The sequence below is a fragment of the Suncus etruscus genome (genome assembly GCF_024139225.1).
Source record: "Suncus etruscus isolate mSunEtr1 chromosome 15 unlocalized genomic scaffold, mSunEtr1.pri.cur SUPER_15_unloc_11, whole genome shotgun sequence".
In the NCBI taxonomy this organism is placed as follows: domain Eukaryota; kingdom Metazoa; phylum Chordata; class Mammalia; order Eulipotyphla; family Soricidae; genus Suncus; species Suncus etruscus.
The window spans coordinates 14,062-37,839 of NW_026060288.1; the positions used below are offsets into that span (position 1 = coordinate 14,062).

A 23,778-nucleotide genomic window follows, 5' to 3' on the forward strand; every position below is an offset into this window, starting at 1 on the left:
ATTGATTGATTGGTTTTGGGACCAAACCCAGCAGCACCTGACTCTGCACTCAAAAATCCCCCCCCCCACCGCAAGCTGGGGGAACATAAGGGATGCCAGGAATTGAACCAGGTCCTTCCCGGGTCTGCCAAATGCAAGGCAAATGCCCTTCTGCTGTGCTATTTCTCAGGCTACTGGTCATACTTTCCAACTGCAGGCTTCAGGACAGTCTTTAGTTCCCTAATGCAATAAAATAATATTTCTACATCCCAGGAATAAACATTTGTGGTTCCTATCTCTAAAATTTGGGAACACGTCTCTTTCCTAAGATGTTCACCCAATTTATTGGGTCTATTCAAAAAAAGAGAAAAGGGTATTGCAACAAAGTAATATTGGGGTGCTAGGAGACACTGACTAGGTTGCAGTCCACTGTTCCTGATTCATAGTTGTAGTACCAACATTGTTACCCATAAATATATATAAAGAAATATACATATTCTATATTTGGGTGTAGAATCAAGTCCAAGGCAATATCATTGTTCACAAATAAACACATATAAGGAAATACATATATTTCCCCATTTGACTCCTGAATCAAGCCCAAAGTAATAACTTCCTTTTTATTGTTAAATTATCTTTATTTAAACACCTCAATTACAAATATTATTGTAGTTGTATGATTACAGTCATGTAAAGAACAGCCCCCCTCATAAGTGCAAGATTCCCACCACCAATAACATTTTATAAGAAAAATACACATTCCAGGGCCGGAGCAGTGGAACACTGGTAGGGCAATTTGTCTTGCATGCAGCTGACCTAGGATCCCCCGGCATTCCATATGGTCCCCCAACTCAGGAACGATTTCTAAACATATAACCAGGAGTAACCCCTGAGCATCACAAGGTTTGGAGAAAAAAAAAGAAAGAAAGAAAAGAAAAATACACATTCCACCATCTCTGTTGGGAGCATGCCCAAGTGAGTCTGATGAAAGAGGACTACTTCAGCTAAGGTGTAATCTGTTGGGTTCGAGGAATCAGGATGGGATGGAAGTGTCAATGACTCCCTGTAGCTGCTGGCTTAAGTCACAGGTTGTAATTAGTACTTCAGCCAAGACACATTTGAAAAGACAATTTTGGTCCTAGTAGCAATCCAGGAAAATGAGTGGCTGAAATGATTTAAAGGGGTGCAAATGTGTGTGAGTGGAGTGTTCTTCCGGGGCACAAAGGATGTTGAGCTATAGGGCCCTTGGGATTTAGTAGGGAAAGCAAGTCCTGGATGAGTGAGCACAGGGAAACTATAGAAAAGGTGTTGCTGGGCTGGAGTAATGGCACAATGTTAGGGTGTTTGCCTTGCACACAGCTGACCCAGTATGGACCAAAGTTCAATTCCTGGGCGTCCCATATGGATCCCCAAGCTAGAAACAATTTCTGAGTGCATAGCCAGGAATAACCCCTGAGTGTCAGCAGGTGTGGCCCAAAAAAGAAAAAGAAAATAGTTTTGCTGAATGACAGGCAGAAAAGGGAAAATGTAGCAGGCTATGTAGAACATAGAAATGAACAGAGCTATGTACAACACAGACATTAGCCTAACATAAATGTGATCAGGAGACATACGCAGAAATAATTAATTGATCAATATGTTACAGTTCTAAAACTGACCCATCTTAGAGTAGTAAAAGGGTCAAAGCACTTCATAAATATAAAGCTCTCAAGTAACGAGGTTATGCAGCTGTATTTGTTGCTGTAGAACCCACTGAAGTATAAATTTGCTCCTGGCCGACTTTTGAGACCATAGGGAATGTCGAGGTTCCAACCCTGCTTGGCTGCTACCAAGGCAAATACCTTTTTCCACTATGCTACATTCTAGTCCCAACTATAAATTTTTATACAGTTAATCATTCAGAAGTAAACAGGTCTTCCCATATTACCTCAAGTTAATATTGTCTTGTTTAAAATTTATTTTAGTTATTTTCATGGGTGAAACTCTATGATGTTCAAAGGTAATTCCTGACTTGTTATCCATACCTTTGGGCTTGAGAAACCCTACAGAATGTTTAGCATTGAAACCCAGCCAGTGGTTTGCAAGGTCAATTCCAACCATTTTGCATGAGGTGCTCAGATCATCAGATATCATTTTCATATCTATAAAAGTTTCAATATCAGTGAAAAATTACCCACACTTATTATGGACTACATGTTTCCCTCCAGAATGGATTTTCTTATGCTTTTGAAGGTTTGAGCAGAAAGTGTAAGCCTTCTCACACTCCAGACACAAAAAGCACTCTTCTCATGTATGAACATTCATGTGTATACTAAGGTTTGAGGACTAAGCAAAGGTCTTTCTACACTCCTGACATGTATAAGACTTAACTCCTATTGGAATTTAATTGTGCAAATTCAGTTTTGAGGATTTAATGAAGGACATTCCATACTTCTGACATGAATAAGTCTTCTTATCAGTATGAATCGGTAATGTACTGCCCAGAAACGGTTGAGGTTTGAGTGAGTCTATTTCACACTCCCCTAAACATGAGTAACATTTCTCTCCAGTATTCAAGTGTCTAACAAGCTATGAGCAATGAGCAAAAGCCTCCCCACATTCCTGATATGAATACAGCTTATCTCCTATATAAGTTTTAATGTGTCTTGAGATTTATTGAAGGCTTTTCTACAGTCCAAATAAGGCTAAAGGCTTCTCTCCATGAATATTCATATATCTAAGAAGCTTTGAGGATTGAGCAAACACCTTTCCATACTCCTGACATGATAAGAATTCTATCCTTTGTGAATTTTCTATTTTTTTTTTGTTTTTTGTTTTTTTTTTTAGTTTTTGGGTCACACCCGGCTGTGCTCAGGGGTTACTCCTGGCTATCTGCTCAGAAATAGCTCCTGGCAGGCACGGGGGACCATATGGGACACCGGGATTCAAACCAACCACCTTTGGTCCTGGATCGGCTGCTTGCAAGGCAAACACCACTGTGCTATCTCTCCGGGCCCGTGAATTTTTTATTTTTTGGGGGTTTTTTGGGTCACACACGGCAGTATTCAGGAGTAATTCCTGGCTCTATGCTCAGAAATCACTCCTGGCAGGCTGAGGAACCATATGGGATGCCGTGATTCGAACCACCAACCTTCTGCATGCAAGGAAAATACCTTACCTCCATGCAATCTCTCTGGCCCCTTATGTAAATTTTTCTGTGTGTGTTAAGGTATGAGGATCAAGCAAATGCCTTTCCATAGTCCAAACATGACTAAGACTTCTCTCCTTTATGAATTTTCATGTGTCTGTTGAGGCTTGATGATTCAGCAAATGCTTTCCACACTTCTGATGTAAATAAGGCTTCTCTCCTCATGAACTTTCATGTGTTGGTTAAGGTGAGGATCAAGCAAATGCCTTTCTACACTCCTGACATGAATAAGGCCTCTCTCCTTTATGAGTTTTCATGTGATCAAAAAGGTTTGAGGATCGAGCAAATGCCTTTCCACATTCATGACTTGAATAAGGCTTCTCTCCTGTATGAACTTTCATGTGTTTGTTAAAGTCTGAGGATCGAGCAAATGCCTTTCCACACTCCAGACATGAATAACGCTTCTCTCCTGTATGAATTTTCATGTGTTTGTTAAGGTCTGAGGATAGAGAAAATGCCTTTCCACAATACTGACATGAATAAGGCTTTTCTCCTGTATGAATTTTCTTGTGATGAGAAAGGCTTTTGGATCTAGCAAATGCCTTTCCACACTCCTGATATGAATAAGGCTTCTCTCCTGTATGAATTTTCATGTGATGAGAAAGGTTGAGGATCGAGCAAATGCCTTTCCACACTCCTGACATGAATAAGGCTTCTCTCCTGTATGAACTTTCATGTGTTTATTCAGATTAGAGGATTCAGCAAATGTCTTTCCACACTCCTGACATGAATATGGCTTCTCTCCTATATGAATTTTCATGTGTCTGTTAAGGCTTGAGGATTCACCAAAAGCCTTTCCACACGCCGAACATGAATAAGGCATCTCTTCTGTATGAACTTTCATGTGATCAGAAAGTTTTGAGGATCGAGCAAATGCCTTTCCACACTCCTAACATGAATAAGGCTTCTCGCCTGTATGAACTTTCATGTGTTTGTTAAGGTCTGAGGATGTTACAAATGCCTTTCCACACTCCTGACATGAATAAGGCTTCTCTCCTGTATGAATTTTCATGTGTATGTTAAGATTTGAGGATGTTACAAATGCCTTTCCACACTCCTGACATGAATAAGGCTTCTCTCCTGTATGAATTTTCATGTGTATGTTAAGGTCTGAGGATCGAGCAAATGCCTTTCCACACTCCAGACATGAATAAGGCTTCTCTCCTGTATGAACATTCATGTGTGTCTTAAGGTCTGAGGATTGAGCAAATGCCTTTCCACACTCCTGACATGAATAAGGCTTCTCTCCTGTATGAATTGTCATGTGTCTGTTAAGCTTTGAGGATTGAGCAAATGCCTTTCCACACTCCTGACATGAATAAGGCTTCTCTCCTGTATGAATTTTCATGTGATCAGAAAGTTTTGAGGATCGAGCAAATGCCTTTCCACACTCCTGACATGAATAAGGCTTCTCTCCTGTATGAATTGTCATATGTCTGTTAAGCTTTGAGGATTGAGCAAATGCCTTTCCACACTCCTGACATGAATAAGGCTTCTCTCCTGTATGAACATTCATGTGTGTCTTAAGGTCTGAGGATTGAGCAAATGCCTTTCCACACTCCTGACATGAATAAGGCTTCTCTCCTGTATGAATTGTCATGTGTCTGTTAAGCTTTGAGGATTGAGCAAATGCCTTTCCACACTCCTGACATGAATAAGGCTTCTCTCCTGTATGAACATTCATGTGTGTCTTAAGGTCTGAGGATTGAGCAAATGCCTTTCCACACTCCTGACATGAATAAGGCTTCTCTCCTGTATGAATTGTCATGTGTCTGTTAAGCTTTGAGGATTGAGCAAATGCCTTTCCACACTCCTGACATGAATAAGGCTTCTCTCCTGTATGAACTTTTATGTGTGTGTTAAGGACTGAAGATTGAGCAAATGCCTTTCCACACTCCTGACATGAATAAGGCTTCTCTCCTGTATGAACTTTCATGTGTTTGTTAAGGTCTGAGTATTGAACAAATGCCTTTCCACACTCGTGACATGAATAAGGCTTCTCTCCTGTATGAACTTTCATGTGTTTGTTAAGGTCTGAGGATTGAACAAATGCTTTTCCACACTCCTTACAAGAATAAGGCTTCTCTCCTGTATGAATTTTCATGTGTTTGTTAAGATTTGAGGATAGAGAAAATGCCTTTCCACACTCCTTACATGAATAAGGCTTCTCTCCTGTATGAATTGTCATGTGTCTGTTAAGCTTTGAAGACTGAGTGAAGTACTTTCCACACTCCTGACACATGTAAGACTTCTCTCCTATATGAATTTTCATGTGTTCAGTGTGGGACGAAGAGTACGCGAAGGACTTGCCATTCTCGGGACATAGATGACATTTGCTTCCTGTACAAACTTCCTTTGGATCATTCTGGTGTGACAGTTCTCTCAGACTGAATCCACCTCGCTTAGTATCAGAGGAATCCTGTAGAATAGGGGTATAAAAGGGCATATCATATTGCTGAGCACACGAGAAATCCCCCTCACATTGGTTATATATGGTGGGGTACACTCCATGGAAAATATGCTTGTGAGTATCTTGATATGAGGGAGTTAGAGAAAATACTGGTGGCTTCTTGGCCCAAAGTGATCCAACTATGGAGTCTGTGTCCATTTACTGGGCATAACAGAGTCAGGAGCAGTGTGCCTAACAGACTGAGTCCCCGTAGTATGGACGTTCTCTTCAACCTGATCCCCCATTGAATAGGTGACCCCTGAGTCTTCATCAAGATTCTGGCAGGGCATTTTCCCTGAGACTGGGTTCAACAACACTGGATCATTCACAACCCAGCATGGCGTGCCTCTTCCCTATGGAACAGCACAGGGTTAGTCCAGTAAGCTTTGAGTCTCCATATTCAAAACTACCCTTCATATGTGATCCCCATCACAGAAAAACAATTCGCTACATGTGTGGATGTCTATGGAGAGAGGAAGACATTCAGCCAAGACATGAACTTAGGGAGGTAAAACATAGTCTGAGCAGAGGAATAGAAACCATGATTTCTGAACTCTACATAAACAAACGTAAAACACATCCTTTCTTGGGACTTCATAGGATCTAAGAGCATATAACTTAAGGCCAGGTGGGATCTTCTGCACAACAGAAAGGAAACAGCCAAATCAGACTGTTAAATACCTCAGTATGGCCAGAGCAGTAGTATAGCAAGAGGAGTCCAGTTTGGAATTAAGCCCTGATATCAAAAATGGGCCCATTCCAAAGAAAACCCCCAAATATCACAGGTGTTGATACAAAAGAGAGGAAAAGTCTCACAATACTCATATTCCTCCCAATCAATGAACTCAATATCCTTTTTTGAAATGTTCTCTCTACTATGGAGATCTTGTTTACTCTGGCCGTGTGCTCCCTGATCAAATATGTGAGGCTCGGGGACCATGTACAGTGGATAATGAGATCCAGCTTTCCATCTCTACTCACAATCCAGTTGAAACACTTCACCTAATATTATATCAAATCAAAATCACTGTATGTCTTGGTTCCTGAAACCATTTCGCACACAAATCACAGAATTCCTTTGCTCTGAAAAACAATGAGACCTTTTAATAAGACAAATCATTCCAATGAGTTTGGCACTTATGAGATTAATGGAATACTTCTCTTCACACCAAGCTCTGGATGCTCCCACCATTGCAGAGACTAAAGATGAGGTAAAAGGGCTGGTTCAATGGGCCCCATGTGTTTGTGCTCCGAACTATTATACCATCACAATAAGAATATGATTTGAAATTTGAAATCTTACCAACTCAGTCCTGTTTGGAGATCTCATTCTAAAAGGAAATTGTAGAATGGAGGAATTCTGAACTGGTGCTCTGCATACTAAAAACAAACCAGGTATGAAATATAAGACTCTGTTCAGCGACCAGAAAAATACAAAATGGGGAGCTCATTTGTTTGCATGCAAGCGATTCAGGTTGGAACACTGAGATCTCTTATGTCCCCCCTCCCTCCAAAATGGAATAATTTCTGGTGATTTTTTGTGGGGCTTTTTTTTTGGGGGGGGTGGTTTGGGTCAGACCCAGCAACACTCTGGGGTTACTCCTGGCTCTACACTCAGAAATCCTCCTGGCAGGCTCAGGGAACCATATGGGATGCCAGTAGTGGAACCATCATCCTTCTGCATGCAAGGCCAATGCCCTACCTCCAGGGGGTCTCAAACTCACTACCTGCGAGTTGTATCGCCTTCGTACAACATTTTGTGACCCACAACCGGCTTTCAAATATGCGATTTTTATTCAGTTCGCTAATGATCGTGAATACTACGATATTTGAAGGCCGGCCACAGGCCATAAAATGTTGTACGGAGGCCGCAACAACTCGCGGGCTGTGACTTTGAGACTGCTACATCTGGCCCCTGAAATAATTTCTGAGCACAAGGCAAGTAGTAACACCTGAGCACTGTCAGGGCTGACCCAAAAACCACACAAATATTTAAGTGATGAAAATAGTTTACAATGGCAATATTATCAAAATATTACAGGGTCTCTTGTCAATGGTTTAAAGATACAGATGAAAAATATATGCCCCCCCAAAAAAGCAAATTAGGGGCCGGAGAGGTGTTACAAGGGGTTAGACTTCTGCCTTGCCTATGCTAGCCCAGGACAGACCGCAGTTCAATCCCCCAGCATTTCATACCGTCCCCCAAGCCAGGAGCGATTTCTGAGCACATAGACAGGAGTAACCCCTGAGAGTCACCGGGTGTGACCCAAAAACCAATATATTAATTTCTGAGTGGGCCAGATGAAGACACAGCAAAGATGGTGTTTCCTTGCATGTGGCTGACTGACATTAAATCCTGACATTCTCTATGATTGTCGTAGCCTGCTAGGAATAATATCTGATCCAGAGTCATAGTAACACCCGAGTCCATGTGTGTGGACCAAAGCCACACACTAAAAAATGTGTTGAATGAAACCTGGCTGAATAAGCAACAGAGTAACAGTATATTGTTTTCAGATAATAAATCAGCTTATACCTTGCAAGCGCTAGCCAAGGAACGGACCGCGGTTCGATCCCCCGGCGTCCCATATGGTCCCCCCAAGCCAGGGGCGATTTCTGAGCACATAGCCAGGAGTAACCCCTGAGCGTCAAACGGGTGTGGCCCAAAAAAACAAAAAACAAAAAACAAAACAAAAAAAAATCAGCTTATAGAACAGGGAAGATAGTGCTCGCTTCGGAAGCACATATACCAAAATTGGAATGATACAGAGAAGATTAGCATGGATTCTGAGCAAGGATGACACGCAAATTAGTGAAGAGTTCCATATTTTAAAAAAAGAATAGGGAAGATATATTAATAGGGTCAAAATGAGGAACTTAAAGACGTCCACATTAGGGTTGTCCTGGGCTCAACTGTGGTCAAAATATATAAATCAATGATATATTTCTAGTGGAGCTGGAAATAGCACAGTGGGAGGGTATTTGCCTTGCATGTATCGATCTGGACAGTATATATATTTTCACCACCACACTAGCCAGAGTAATATCAAGTGGTAGAGTGTCTACCTTCCATGTGTACAACACAAGACAGATCATGGTTCAATTTCCAGCATCCCATATGGTTCCCCAAGCCTACCAGGAGTGATTTCTGAGTACAGACCCAGGAGTACCGACTGAATATGATCTAGACAACCTCCAAAATAGGAAAAAATATATAATCTAGTGTGAAAGCAACATGGGACAGCCTGGGTGGGATTCACCTTGCAAGTGGATGAACCTAGTTCAATTTCTGGCATCACATCTATCCACAAAGTACTTCAGGGGTAATATATGAGAATAGAGCTAAGAATAATACCTGCAGGCCCAGAGAGATAGCACAGCGGCGTTTGCCTTGCAAGCAGCCGATCCAGGACCAAAGGTGGTTGGTTCGAATCCCGGTGTCCCATATGGTCCCCCATGCCTGCCAGGAGTTATTTCTGAGCAGACAGCCAGGAGTAACCCCTGAGCACCGCCAGGTGTGACCCAAAACCCAAAAACAAAAACAAAAAAATAATAATAATAATAATTCCTGAAAATCAATGCAATGCTCCCAAAAGAGAAACAAAAAAATTCTTAGTATTTCTAAGAGTTGGTATTTTCCACATCCATCACATCTGGTTTTCTGAGTGCACCAGAATTGCCTGAGAAGCACAAGGCCAGGGGAGACCATTGAGTACAACCACTAAGGCATATCAAAAATGAGGGGGAAAAGGGGCTGGAGAGACAACACAGCGGTAAGGCATTTGCCTTGCAAGTGTCCAACCTAGGACAATTGGTGGTGCAAATCCTGGCATCGCATATGGTCTTCTATACCTGCCAGGAGTGATTTCTGAGCAGAGAGCCAGAAAGACCCTGAACCTGCCGTGTCTGACCAAAAACAAAGAAACAAAAATAGACAGAAAAAAATTGGGGGAATCACTGAAAATGTTCCAAAGGCAAAAACAAGATTGTGGACACATAGAACACAAGGGCATCTAGCAGCCCCTGAGAAGAGAACCCCAACATGGGGTTGTATAATTAGCATGAGAGCATAGAAAGTGGTTGAGGACCCAGAACCACAAATACTAACAGAAAGAGGGAACCAGAAAGAGCGAAGTCAAGAAAGCCCAGCTCCAGAACATTGTGGCCTTAGCATCAAGAGCTGTGAACTGAAGCAGGAGGTCATGCACCCCTCATCCTGCAGTCCAACACACACTGCTCAGCACCCACATTTCACATGTGCCCAGGACACTACCACACTCCTTCACAGGGTCTGAGTCTTGGGCTCCTCATACACTCACCTTCAAACGCACCTCTCTGCAGCTTGCCAAGGGCTCCTTCTTCCAACCAGGAGATCAGAGCAGGCTTCATGCTGCACTGTCCTGCCCAAAGGAATGATTCATGGTTAGAGACAGGGAAGGGGACAGCAACCTTCCTCCTCTTGTGTATGATTCTGGTTCCCTACTGAAAATAGCCAAATCAAGCTTTCCTTCTGAATGTTGGTTATCACACAGAGGAGACCAGGTTCAATAAAAGTGTCCAACTTAGGGTGCAGGATAATACTGCTGTGGGGCAATAATACAACTCTGGGCTCACAATGGGCCAATGTGGAGCAATCATGGCAAGCTCTGTAGTTCCCTGAGCTGTTCCTAAAGTGAGCACTGACCGCTATGCCGGAGGTAACTTCAAACACTGCCAGGATGACAAGACTCCATAATGTCTTGAAATTAAGGGCTGGGGCTGTGAAATAATACAGCGGGTAGGGCTTCTGCCTTGTGATGTGATGAACAGGATTAGATCCATGGCATCCCATATGGTCCCCCAAGCCATTCAGGAGCGGTTTCTGAGCTCAGAGCTAGAAGTAATCCCTGAGCACCGCTGGATGTGACCCCAAGACAATAAATAAATACATAAATAAATAAATAAATAAATAAATAAATAAATAAATAAATAAATAAATAAAATAACTTTGTAAGGGCTGGAGAGTTAGCACAAAGGTAGAAACTTTTTTTTTTTTTTTTGGTTTTTGGGCCATATCTTTTTGACGCTCAGGGGTTACTCCTGGCTATACACTCAGAAATTGCCCCTGGCTTGGGGAGACCATTTGGGACATGGGGGATCGAACTGCGGTCCATCCTACACTAGCGATTGCAAGGCAGACACCTTACCTCTAGCGCCACCTTCCTGGCCCCAAGGTAGAACATTTTCCTTGCAGGCAAACAATCCGGCTGAACCCGGTTTTAACTACCGGCATCCCATATGGTCTCCTGAGCCTTCCATGGGTAATTTCTGACCACAGAGCCAGTAGTAACCCCTGAGTCCCACCAGGTATGGAACAAAAGCCAAAATACATAAATAAATAGATAGATAAATAAATAGATAAATAAATAAATAATAAAAATAACTGTGATACTCAAACTGAAGTTAGTTGTTAAAAGCAGAAGGACAGTGGTTCGAATCCCGGCATCCCATAAGGTCCCTGGAGCCTGTCCGGGATGATTTCTGAGCGTAGAGCCAGGAATAATCCCTGAGCGCTGCCAAGTGTGCACCCCCTCCCCGAAAAAAAAGGATGTCTTGTTTCTGAAAACACCCTTCTTTAAATGATTTAAATGAAAGGAACACTGATAGAAACACCTGACAACTAGTTAATCTTTTAATTTATATCAGAATTGACAATCGGGATCTAAGCTGGGAGTAAAAACTTTGAAATGTTTAGATTTAACCTTTTGAAGGTCGGATTGATAGTGTATTGATAGTATGGTATTTGCCTTACAGCCAACACAGGTTGAACAGTGGCTCGAATCCCAGCCATTGAGCCTGCCAGGAGGAACTTCTGAGCACAGAGCCAGGAGTATCCCCGGAGCACCACTAGGCGTGTCCCAAAACCAAAAAAAAATTTTACTGTTTTGATCCCAGATAAACATTTGGATCAGAGACTCCTCTCTGTCCTCTTTAATTGGAGCTTATCTTTCAGAAGGTTTGTAACCCACAATGAAGACCCATGAATATATATATAAAATATAAAATATATATTATAAAATATAAAATATATAATATAAAAAATATATATACACACACACATTGGCTTTAGGGTCACACCCAGCAGCGCTCAGGAGTTACTCCTGGCTCTGCGCTTAGCAATTGATCCTGGCAGGCTAGGCGGACCATATGAGATGCCGGGATTCGAACCACCATCCTTCTGCATTCAAGCCAAACTCCCTACTTCCACTCTATCTAGCAGGGCTAGATGAAAGCCTGAGTTCTGTTGGGTATACCCCAAAAAGAAACAACAAAAGAAAAGTAGGACCTGGGACACAGTATAATTAGGAAACATACTTTGAATATAGGAGCCTCAGGTTGATTGCCTGCATTACACCAGCCAAAGATGACAGGGAGGCGCTGATGTCTTGATACCCTAAATAACTCATTGTAGCAGGACAGCCCCTGAAGAGGTTGGCTGATGGAGGGATGGAGAATGATGCCCTTTTCTTCCAGCTCGGAGCAGGCGTCTGCCACCCTGTCTAGCCCACGGTTCTGAGGTGAAACGACGGGTAAACAGCTCGCAGACAATCAGGTTCGTGGAAATATTTGCTTTATTCGGATGGACAAAACCGAAGTCCAAAGACTCAGATTCAGTCCCAGCCAGCAAAAAAGCCCCTCGCCTTCCACAGACCCTTGCTCTTATAGTCCAGAGTCAGGTCCCACCCAATGGTGGGATCAGATACCAACCAATGGTGGAAGCAGAATCAGGTCCTACCCTAGGGTGGGGGCAGAATGCCAGGTCACACCCTAGGGTAGGGCACAATCACCTAATCAGATTAGGGTGAGCAACATAGTAATCCCCTAAAATATTTACATACACAACAATTCCCCCTTTTGTTTTTAGTAAACAAACAATATTGTCTACAATTATTAAAAGAAAAATTAGTCACTAATAAAAGAGCGGCTGTTTGCATAAGCGCATCACAGGAAAATGTAAAGAAAAACTTCTAACCTAAGCACAGGGTGTCTAAAACCAGAAACATGTATCAAGGAATCAACTACAAGCTCCTGAGAAGATAAATCTAAGACGTACATAGATCTTTCGAAGAGACACCAGAAAGGTTGTGTAGCAGGCAAGGAGAAGCACCTTTTCTTTATTTGTTGTTGTTGTTGTTGGTTTTTGGGTCACACCTGGCAGTGCTCAGGAGTTACTCCTGACTCCACGTTCAGAAATCGCTCCTGGCAGATACCGGCATTTGAACCAATGACCTTCTGCATGAAAGGCCAATGCCTCACCTCCATGCTATCTCTCCAGCTCCATTTTCATTCAAGTTCAGGTAGACCAGAAAGCCCATCTTTGAGGGCATTGAACTAGGCCTTTATTTTGGAAGAAGTGGCACAAACACCCTCTGCACAGTGGGGAGCCACTGCAATGATGATCAATAGGTATCTGAATTTAGTCCAAGTTCTTAATCCGGTCTGAAGTCCATAAGATGTCTGAAATTGATGTCGACTATTTATAGATGGGAGCTTAAGTCACAAACCAAAACAAAATGTTTAAGGCAGAGACCCTCCCTGTGTAAATAAACAACTTGAGGGCCCATCCAAAATGGATGGAACCTTCTATAAACCTAGTATTTTGCCTATGATGCGCCCACGCAAAAAACCCTGAGAACAGACAAAAATATCATTTGGGAAATTATAAACAATAATATCTAACTCACAAACCTAAAGGCAAGAAAGCAAAACCTTAATGTAATACAACATCGATTCCTAATATTAAAAACTAAAATAGAAAAACATTAATTACGATAGTCAAAAGAAGTGTAGTACCAAATATAACTTCAAAGGATTACAGTTATAGGAAAAACAACAGCTGTAATTTCTACAGAGTTCAATACTAATCTGTAAATATGAGGGGTCTGGAACTCCAAAAAGACCGGCAGAAGACACTTGATGGGTCTGGAAAAGCGGATTGAAGCCTTGTACAGGAGATAACATCAAGCTGAATGAAGAAGGAAGGCCAGTACAGTCATCCATGTGTTGGGGCATCCCCAAGCGTTACATCATTACATCATAAGTTGGTTGGGCTTCTGTATTTCCTTTGGGATCGGTGCAATCTTGGGGTAGCCATTGTAGAAACGGTCAACAATAGCATTTTGTATGTGGATGGAAAACCAGAAATTCAGATAGCACAGTTTAACTGGGATCCAGAGACTGTGGGTCTTGTCCATGGATCTTTTTTCTGGTGTTACATTGTGACACAAATCCCAGGTGGCTTCATTTCCAACAAGTTTGCAGCATATATGGTGTAAAACTCCAACAGACATGGATTTCTTCTTCCCGCCGAGATCAGGAAGCTTGTAGTTGTGGGTGAAGGAGATGGGTTGCACATGTGAAATCCTGAAAATTAAAATGTTAAGGACTAGGAAGAGAGAAGGAAGGATAAGGAAGACTAATTTGGGGGAGATAAAGTTAGAAAAAAGGAAACTATATACAAAATATGCAGGACAGACAGACACTAAACAAGACATACATACACAGACTTCACAAAAATATGGCCATAACACTCACTCATACTAAAAAATATTTGTTGGAAAGGATCCAAAATAGAGCAAAAGAAAAGAGAATTCAGCTGAATCAATTAAAAGCTCCTTAAAATGTAATAGCCGGCAATTGTTTAGATAAATCATTTCAAATTCACAAAAAAAAATTTTTTTTTTTTATGGTTTTGCCTAGCAGATCTGAAAGAGAATTTCATGCATAATACAAACATGGACAACTCTACTATACGTGTATATCAGTATATATACAAAGTTATTGTATAACAGTAACTTTATGATAATCAATCATAGGCAAGAAGCACTGTGAAGAAAGTCCACCTAAAATTATCATTATGTCAGCGTCTTAACACCTAAATTGAGGGAAATAAAGCAATGATGTTAAAATAAAAAGAGTGAAAGTCGTTAAATGAGTATACCTAGAAAGAAAAACAACATTAGTATGATGAGAAATTTCTCTTTCAGGTGAACCTTGACTAAATTAAGCAATAATGAAATTAAGACATAAATCCATCCTACAAGGAAACACATTGGGGATTCATGATTTTCAATCTATATTCATTGATCATGCCTGTGGAAAGAATCCTAGAGCATTAATAGCAACTGATAAGGAAGTAAAATGATTATCTGGTGTTCATTGTAGATCTCTAAGAAGTATAAAACAGGATGTATGCTGCTGTGGATTTCACCAATGTATTAGGGACTTTTTTGATCTTCTTGTCATCAAAATTTATCCAGTGTTGTTTTGCAGCAATTTTACAGTATGAAGTACAGTGTCCATAGTGAACTTTACCATAATGGTTTGACACCGATGATAAGTTGTATTTCTTAATCTTGCTTTTATTCTCTGAAGTGAATTCCTCTAAATTGAGGTCTTCTAAAGGAAAATCTACATAAGTATGCAATTTTTTTATTTGTTTGCCATCAAAAGCAAAACGTTTCAAGTGTATTATAAGTACTGGTGGCAGTTTCCATAAGTACGTTTTCTTTGAAAAATCCCTTCTATTTTTGCAACTGTTGCACAGAACTTTGTTGTCATTTCTTAATTCTTCTTCCTTAAAAAATTCAGAGAGGCATTCCTGTAATGTACATTTATCTGTAGATGTAACAGCCAAAGACAAATGAACAAATGTCTCATAAACCTCAGACTTTTGGTGGCAAGTGAGACACTGGAGTATAGATTTGAATTGTCCTTGAAAGAGATCATAAATAATAGATTTATGAGCCTTTTGGTGTTCTGGACTAAATTGTTCATAATTTTCATATCCCATGAGATGTGTAGTTTTGTCTGTCATTAGATTTACAGTAAGCAAGTCCTGATGTAATCCCTCTATTAGGAACATCAGTAGTTCGTGAGGATCCTGCTGATTGTGTCCAGCAAACTGGTCATTAAGTAAACCAATTGTTACTTTGAAGCTTTCAGGGTTAATATATCTATGAAATCCATTTCCCATGGTTTTGATAAGCCGACCAAATTCTTCGGCTAATTTACCTTCATGCCCCATCGGATTTTTCTTGTTAATATCATTTTTATAATGATCTTTATAAAAATACTGAGTTAAGTCTGAAATATTATACAAGCATTGTAATATTGAGTTCATGTAGCAAGAGTTTCCTATATTTTGGAGCCCAGTTAAGACAGGTTCCTGTCTTTTCTTTTGCATCTCGGAGTGTAAGGGTTTATCACTACCATCAGTCTCACTCATTATATGGTGTGTGACAGCTAAATCGTTCCCTGCCCCAGAGACCTTAGTAATATTACTGCTGTTAGTGTCTGAAGTATTCTGTTTTATCTTTGAAGGGGAGTTTGTAGTCTGAACCTGATCATTTGTGCTAGCCCGATTTCTAACAAGACGTAATGGAACCCAAAATTTCTTGGGAGGGTCATCATTTATAGAAACATAGGCATAACCCCTTCCTCTTAGGAGAAGATAGCCAGCTATCCATTTTTCATCCTCCTTGATCCAAATAGGTTTATGGGTTGTTTCTTGTCTCTGAATATCTTCTTTAAAATGTCTTTCCGCTGCAGTGTAGCTTTCCCCTTGGGGTAAGTTAAAGTAATTTAGTGTGATAAGAGTCAAAGATAGCAAATCCGTTGGTGGTAAACCTCTTTTTCTATTTTTTTGCAATTGAGTTTTTAAGGTTCTGTGAGTCCTTTCTACAATGGCCTGTCCCCTACAATTGTAAGGAATTCCTCTGAGATGTCTTATCTGCCATTCCTTACAAAAAAATTCAAAAGTTTTGCTAACATAGGCTGGCCCATTATCAGTTTTTATAGAATATGGAATACCCATCACAGAGAAACATTGTAAAAGAAAACTACAAGCAGCCTTAGATTTTTGAGAAGACATGGGAATTGCCCACATAAACCGAGAATAAGTGTCCACCACAACATGAAGATAAGGTTTCCTTGGAAATAAATCTGTTTGAGTTATATCCATTTGCCAAAGTTCGTTAGATTGTAAGCCTCTTGGGTTTGCTCCTGCTATGTGAGTCTTTTTTGTTAACGGTGCACATACATTGCAGTTTTCTACAATTTCTCTAGCTTGCCTCCATGGAATTTGGTAATTCACATGTAAACGGCGAGCATTTGTGTGTAGGGCTGAATGTTCCTCTACAGGTGATTTAAATATAGGCATTGCTAGCAAGTCAGCAGTTTTATTTCCTTGAGCCATAGGTCCTGGAAGACCTGAGTGGGCTCTAATATGTGTGATGAAGATGGGCTCAGTTCGTTTTTGAAGAAGCTGCTGTAATTGTTTAAGTAAGTCCTGTATGATCGGGTTATTAGCATTAAGGGATGCAGTGGCTATCACATGACATAAATTTACCACATACAAAGAATCAGAAACTATATTCATGGCTTCAGATACATTTTCTAATAGGTAAATTAACGTTGCTAATTCAACTTTCTGTGCAGATTTATATTTGGTATCTATGGTCATATTAATGTTATCTCCAGTTATTCCTCCTTTTCCATTTTGGGATCCATCAATGTAAAAAACCTTGGCATTGGGAATAGGGGAATCCCGAACAATTGAAGAAATAACAAACTGAGTTTTCTTTAAAAAGTCCCAAATTTTTCCTGCTGGATAATGGGAGGATATTTCTCCTGTGAAATCTGAGAGGGCCCTTTGTAGAGATTCATTAATTGGCAATATTGACTCAATTTCCTTTTTTGGTACTGGCAAAACTATTATATCTGGATCAAAACCTAGTAAAGATATAGATCTGAGTCTTGCCTTGATAATAATCTCTGAAATCAGTTGTAAGTAGGGGACAACTGAGCGAGGTTGTTTGTTATGTAAATACACCCATTCCAAAGGTCCTGACTGTTGCATCAAGGCCCCTGTGGGGGTTTCTATAGTAGGGAAGATTAACAGTAATACCTTTTCTCCTGGGATGAATCTTGAAAGAAACGATTTTTGTAATCTGCTCAAGAAGATGTCCAATTCATTTTTGGCAGCTGTTGTTAAATTTCTCGGGCTATCTAAAGCAGGATCACCCTCCAATGTTTTAAACAAATTAGATAACTCTGCATTTGGGATTCCTAGTGCAGGGCGGAGCCAATTTACGTCACCTAAAAGTCTCTGAAAATCATTAAGCGTTCTGAGGTTTTCTTTTTTGATAGAAAATTTTTGTGGACGTATAGACGTCCGGTCCAAAATAAAACCCAAATATTGATACGGTGGCATTATCTGTATTTTTTCTAAAGCTATTTTCAGTCCTGATGTTTGTAAACAGTCAGTAACATAAGAGTATAATTCCTGTAAATCTGTTTCGTTGTTCATTGTGAGCAAGATATCATCTGTATAATGAAATATCATGGCTTGAGGAAATTTTTCACGAGCAGGGCTCAAAACCTTATCTACAAAAAACTGACACATGGTTGGGGAATTCAGCATGCCTTGGGGGAGAACAGTCCATTGGAAACGTCTGCAGGGATGGGTATTATTGAGAGAAGGAACTGAGAATGCAAAACGTTTTTTATCATCTGGGTGGATAGGAATATGGTAGAAGCAGTCTTTCAGATCAATTATAATTAGTGGCCATTCCTTTGGAATAACTACAGGTGATGGTAAACCAGTCTGCAATTTGCCCATAGGTATCATGGATAAATTTATAGCTCTAAGATCCATCAAAAGTCTCCATTTACCGGATTTCTTTTTTATAGTGAATATAGGTGAATTCCATTGAGAAAAAGATGGTTCAATATGTCCTAAACTTAGCTGTTCCTCCACTAATTCTGTCAGCACCTTTAATTTATCAGTTTTAAGGGGCCACTGACCTGTCCAAATTGGTTCATCAGATTTCCATTTTATTTTTATTGGTGCTGGTGTTTTTACGGCAGTGGCCCCCACTAAAAATTTTTGGTTTTTAAATCAAAAGAAGGTTCGGGCTCTTCTGGAGCTAATGGGATGTGGAATTCTGCTTTCCACTGTTTGTGTAGGTCACGGCCCCACAGGGATGGTGAAAATGGGCCCACGTGAGGTCTGATTATTGCTTTTTGATTTTCTGGGCCGTAAAATAGCATAGTCCTCGTACTCAACAGACAGGAACTCAGGCCTCCTATTCCTTCTAGGGAATACGGGATTTCCTGAAGAGGCCAATTTTCTGGCCATTCTTTATCAGAAATTACGGTAACCTGAGCACCCGTATCTATCATTCCATCAAAGGGTTTGCCTTCCAAGTGAAGTTTGATCATTGGGTGTTCATCTTTACATTTAGTAACCAGAGCCACGATTGGGTTTTGAGCAGCACCAGGATCTGTGCTTCCAAAACCTCCAATTCTAGTCTTATCTGAAGTCCCAAATTTGACATAAGGCACTATTACTATCTGGGCAATCGCTTCTCCTTTTTTAAAGGTCCATGTAACTGGTACAGTAATAACTACAATGATTTCTCCCATAGAATCTGAGTCAATGACACCAGTGATTACTGATATACCCTTTATGTTGAGGGAACTTCTGCCAAGAATCAAACCCATGGTATCTGGGGGTGGCGGGCCTACAATGCCAGTTTCTAACATGTAAGGGCATGCTCCTGGGTAAATTGTAATGTCCTCTGGGCATAATATGTCTAATCCGGCACTCCCTGAAGTAGAGTGGATTAATTCCCTTATCGTGATGAATTTTCTTGGGCTGGGCTTGGAAGGATTATTGTCTGTGAACTTTGCCCCTGATTTGGAAGGGCCTGGGGGGAGGCCCTGTAGGCGTTTCCCTGCATCTTGTATGTGTGTTCTTGGGGAGCTGAATTTATAAGGAGACGACAATTTCTTTTGATATGTCCCTGTTTTCCACAATGGTAGCAGGCGATTTGCCTCCTGGGGACTGTGTTGAAACCTCTACTTAGGTTATTATTAATGAGGTTTCTGGATCTGCAATCTTTCGCCCAGTGGCGACCCCTTTTGCATTTTGGGCAAAGACCTGGTTTCCGGAAAGTGTTCTGTCCCCGAGGTGAGTAAGGCATTGTTCCCTTGGTAACTGGGAAGGTTTGTACTGAGTCTAAGTGGGGTGGGGGTTGGGGTTCCACATAGACATTCCGGCAGGCATAAAGGTAATCATTCAGATCTGACTTTTCATTTAATGTATTCAATACTAATCTACAGGCTGAATTTGCATTCTGATAGGCCAAAGATTTTACTAGGAAGTTTCTAATCTCCTCATCTTCCACCTGTAACTTCAGAGCATCTTTAATCTTACCTACAAACTCTGCAAATGACTCATAAGGGCCTTGGGTAATTTTTAAAAAGTTTCCTCTACCAATGATGTTAGAATCAATTTTTTCCCATGCTGACAATGCAATCTCCCTGATTAAATTTAAGATTTCCTTAGGTAAAGCTGCTTGTGTCTGAATATTTGCAAATTGATTTTCTGCCATCAATAATTCATACGATAGAGTAACACCTGCCACTTGCTTTTTCATACCATCCGGACTATATAATTTAGCTTTTACGCCTTCTGAATAGTACATTTCCCATTCAGTTCGCTGTTTAGACGACAGGCATATTTCAGCGATTCTTTTAAAATCATACAAAGTCCAAGATGAGTTATGACTCCAAAGTCTTAATAACTCCACACTGTATGGCGATTTTGGCCCATTTTCTTTACATGATCTTTTAAACCGATCTAATTCTTCCATCTGATAGGGTACATAGTTAGAAACATTTACCCCGTCTATAGGGGATAAGGCCTGATTAGCAAAATTACTCTGAATAGAGCTCTGAGACCGAGCATGTGGTTCATCGTTTGAATCTGCTCTGCTCTGCGATTCAATTTTGTGACTAGAAGGAGGCATACTTCGTGGAGTTAGCGCTGGAGGTAGATCATTATCTGAGTCACTACTATCAAGCAATTCACTAGAATCAGGCTTAACATTCTTAGTTGTTTTTCTTCCAGCAAAAATTTCTATATTGTTGATGGTGGGGCTGGATTCGTCAGCCTGCACCTTGGTCTGAGTTTTCGTCAGACAAATTTCCTTATTATCTATACTGGTTTTAGCCTCACCATTTCTACACTTTCTATTTCCTAAATACCAGCAAATAACTATGCTCATAATAATAATGTTAGTCAACACAGAAATTCCACAAACTATGATGGCTAGAGACACTACACTTTTCATTTGAAATATAGACCACCACCATCCAACTGCAGTGATTGTCCTTAGATCAAAACCAATTAGTTTTAAACAAATTGGAATGATCCACTTGTATACTAGAGCACCAATGCGTAAGACTAAGGGTGGTAAAATCCACATGACTAACCACAGAAACCATTTGATGGTCAGCATAGGAAATTTCCAATGAAATATTTCACTTACAGTTCTGAGGGTCCAGGATTCAGGTCCCTGTTCGGGCGCCATTATGTAGCAGGACAGCCCCTGAAGAGGTTGGCTGATGGAGGGATGGAGAATGATGCCCTTTTCTTCCAGCTCGGAGCAGGCGTCTGCCACCCTGTCTAGCCCACGGTTCTGAGGTGAAACGACGGGTAAACAGCTCGCAGACAATCAGGTTCGTGGAAATATTTGCTTTATTCGGATGGACAAAACCGAAGTCCAAAGACTCAGATTCAGTCCCAGCCAGCAAAAAAGCCCCTCGCCTTCCACAGACCCTTGCTCTTATAGTCCAGAGTCAGGTCCCACCCAATGGTGGGATCAGATACCAACCAATGGTGGAAGCAGAATCAGGTCCTACCCTAGGGTGGGGGCAGAATGCCAGGTCACACCCTAGGGTAGGGCACAATCACCTAATCAGATTAGGGTGAGCAACATAGTAATCCCCTAAAATATTTACATACACAACAACTCATGAGCAAAATGTAAGTCAAATTTGCTTGCAATCAAATAGGACTCATTGGGAATTGGGACATTGGTAGAGACGTTCGATCACTAGCACTCCAAGAGATCACGAATACTGGCAGGAGTAGTTCCTAAGTTCTGAGTACTCCCATGGATGGTCACGATCTTCCCCAAACTTACAAAATTTAAATGCCTTGAATTTGGGAGAATTGTAGGATGTACCCATAGTGGTTCGGGCAGAAATCTAGCCCTAGGTTCAAGAATAATTCCTGGAGGCTTATAAGATTAATGTGCAGCCTGGATCAAACCAGGTGCACAGAGGCCAAGCCAAACACCATACACAATGCAATATCTCTTAGCACTGTGGAATGACATTTACAATTACTGAATTAGATTCCTCTAAGATAGAAAGTCAGACCTGGGAGGTTAAGTCAATGTGGAGGGGCTTGACTTTGGGGAACTGCAAAGTCAGGTCCCCTATTGAATGCAGATACCTGACTGATATTTGATTCTCTGCAAGGGACTGTTTAACAGATACACCAGGGAAGCTCTTACCTATGTCCAACAGGTGCTGGTAGATCTCCAGCATCATATCTCTGTAGAGTTTCTGATGAGAGGCATCCAGGTACAGCCACTCTGCTGGGGAGAAGATCACAGCCACATCGGGGAAGGTCACCATGTCCTGAGGCAGCACACACAGGAGGGGTCAGGGCCCAAGCTCACCCAAGTTCTAGGAGTAGAGAAGGAACCTCCTGTTTCCATAAAGTGACTCAAGTCCTCTATCTCTACTCTCAGAAGGAACCAGCCTCAAAGCCAATATGTAAACAGGCACCTCTAAATAGCCTGGGTGACAGGCTGTAGAAATCCCTATAGTTCAGCCAACAGACATTCAAAACAGAGCCAGAGGTTTCCAGACAGGGTTGATCCAAGGTCAATATCTGGTTTAGGATTGGGTCGTCTAATGTTGTCAGGAATAACTCCTCCTTGGTGCAGAGTCAAGAATAAGCCAAGTATTGCAAAATGGGATAAAATTCTAATCAAAACAAAACAGTCTGAAATAGAACAGCACAAAAAAATTGTAACTAATGCCCATAGGGAACTACACTCACAGGAAAGGACCCAGCAACATAGTTTCTAGGATGTCAGAAAATTCTTCACCCAGAGTTTTGACTTAGGAACCCGGGATGTGTGCCAGACCTCTGTGTATGGACCTAAATGAAGACAGTGAGAAGACAAGTGCCCAGGCATCAGCCGACCATCTGGGAGCTTAAGTAAAATGCAAATGTGCTGAACCTAGGAAACAGCCAGGAGGGAACTTGCCTTGCACTTGGCTGGCCCAGAGAGAACCCCAGACTCCTCTTATGATCCATCACACAGAGTAGAAAGGACACCTGAGAGGAGAGGCAGGAGAATCCCCTACTGGCTGTGGTGCCAGAAATAAAAATTAGTAATTGAGCTGAACCCAGATGAGGCAGAAATGATGCTTTAAAACAGAAATCCGGCGATCAAGGATTTCATTAGTAACATGGTAGGAATCCATATTACCAGGAGATCAAAGCTGGACCCCAGGGCCCCATAGAGTCTGAGATCTGCTAAGGGTGACCCAAAAGCATTGATTCAGTGGCCAGGCCTGTGCACCATTGAGTGTGGCCCTCAAACCAAACAAAGCAAACTAGGACTAAAGAGGCCTCAAATACAGTGTGCAGCACCTTGACCGGAAGTCAAACCCTGACACTGGGGTGCTGCACACTCCTGTCCTTCCACCCCGTCCTTCTCTAAGCTCATAATCTGCCCCTACCTGGGAACAGGATTTCAAACGGTGCAGTTCCATCTTCACTTGTCTATATTGTTCATAAAGAGCAGCAGCAAGGCCGTTGTCACAAATCTCTGTAAGATGATATTGCTGTGAGCACCAGAGAGAAGCCCTGATTGGAAGTGCCTATGCCTGATGGGCCGCAACTCTGAGCACTGGCAAGACGCACATGAACACACAAAGATAAAAAATCCTTTCTTGGGATCGGAGTGATAGCACAGGGGTAGGACATTTGACTTGCATGCAGTCAACTCAGGAAGGACCCAGGTTCGATCCCTGATATCCAAAAGGGTTCCCTGAGAGCTGCCAGGAATGATTTCTGAGAGCAGAGCCAGGGCTAACTCCTGTGCGCAGCAGGGTGTGACCCCAAAACAAAACAAAACAAAAAATATCTCCTTTCTGTTCAAGGAAACAGAATGGGGTTGGGATCAGGGTGTGAATAGGACAGGAGTGCTGGCCTTGCTCTACAGCGAGGAACTGCAGTCCAGAGCCCCTG

The 23,778-nt window shown here is 41.4% G+C and overlaps 1 protein-coding gene and 1 non-coding gene across 2 annotated transcripts in view; one reads left to right on the forward strand and one right to left on the reverse strand.

Annotated features, from left to right (window-relative positions):
• Positions 1-23,778, reverse strand: part of LOC126000464 (zinc finger protein 595-like) — a gene marked incomplete at its 3' end in the record, with an annotated part of 32,719 nt that overhangs the window by 3,927 nt on the left and 5,014 nt on the right. Inside the window, 5 exon segments of the mRNA XM_049767739.1 lie at positions 3,825-5,585; positions 7,343-7,389; positions 9,935-10,015; positions 22,025-22,151; positions 23,268-23,372. Coding sequence (XP_049623696.1) covers positions 3,825-5,585; positions 7,343-7,389; positions 9,935-10,015; positions 22,025-22,151; positions 23,268-23,372 — 2,121 coding nt within the window.
• LOC126000465 (U6 spliceosomal RNA) lies at positions 8,341-8,447 on the forward strand. The gene has a single exon (XR_007492758.1). It is a non-coding gene; the product is annotated as a U6 spliceosomal RNA (small nuclear RNA).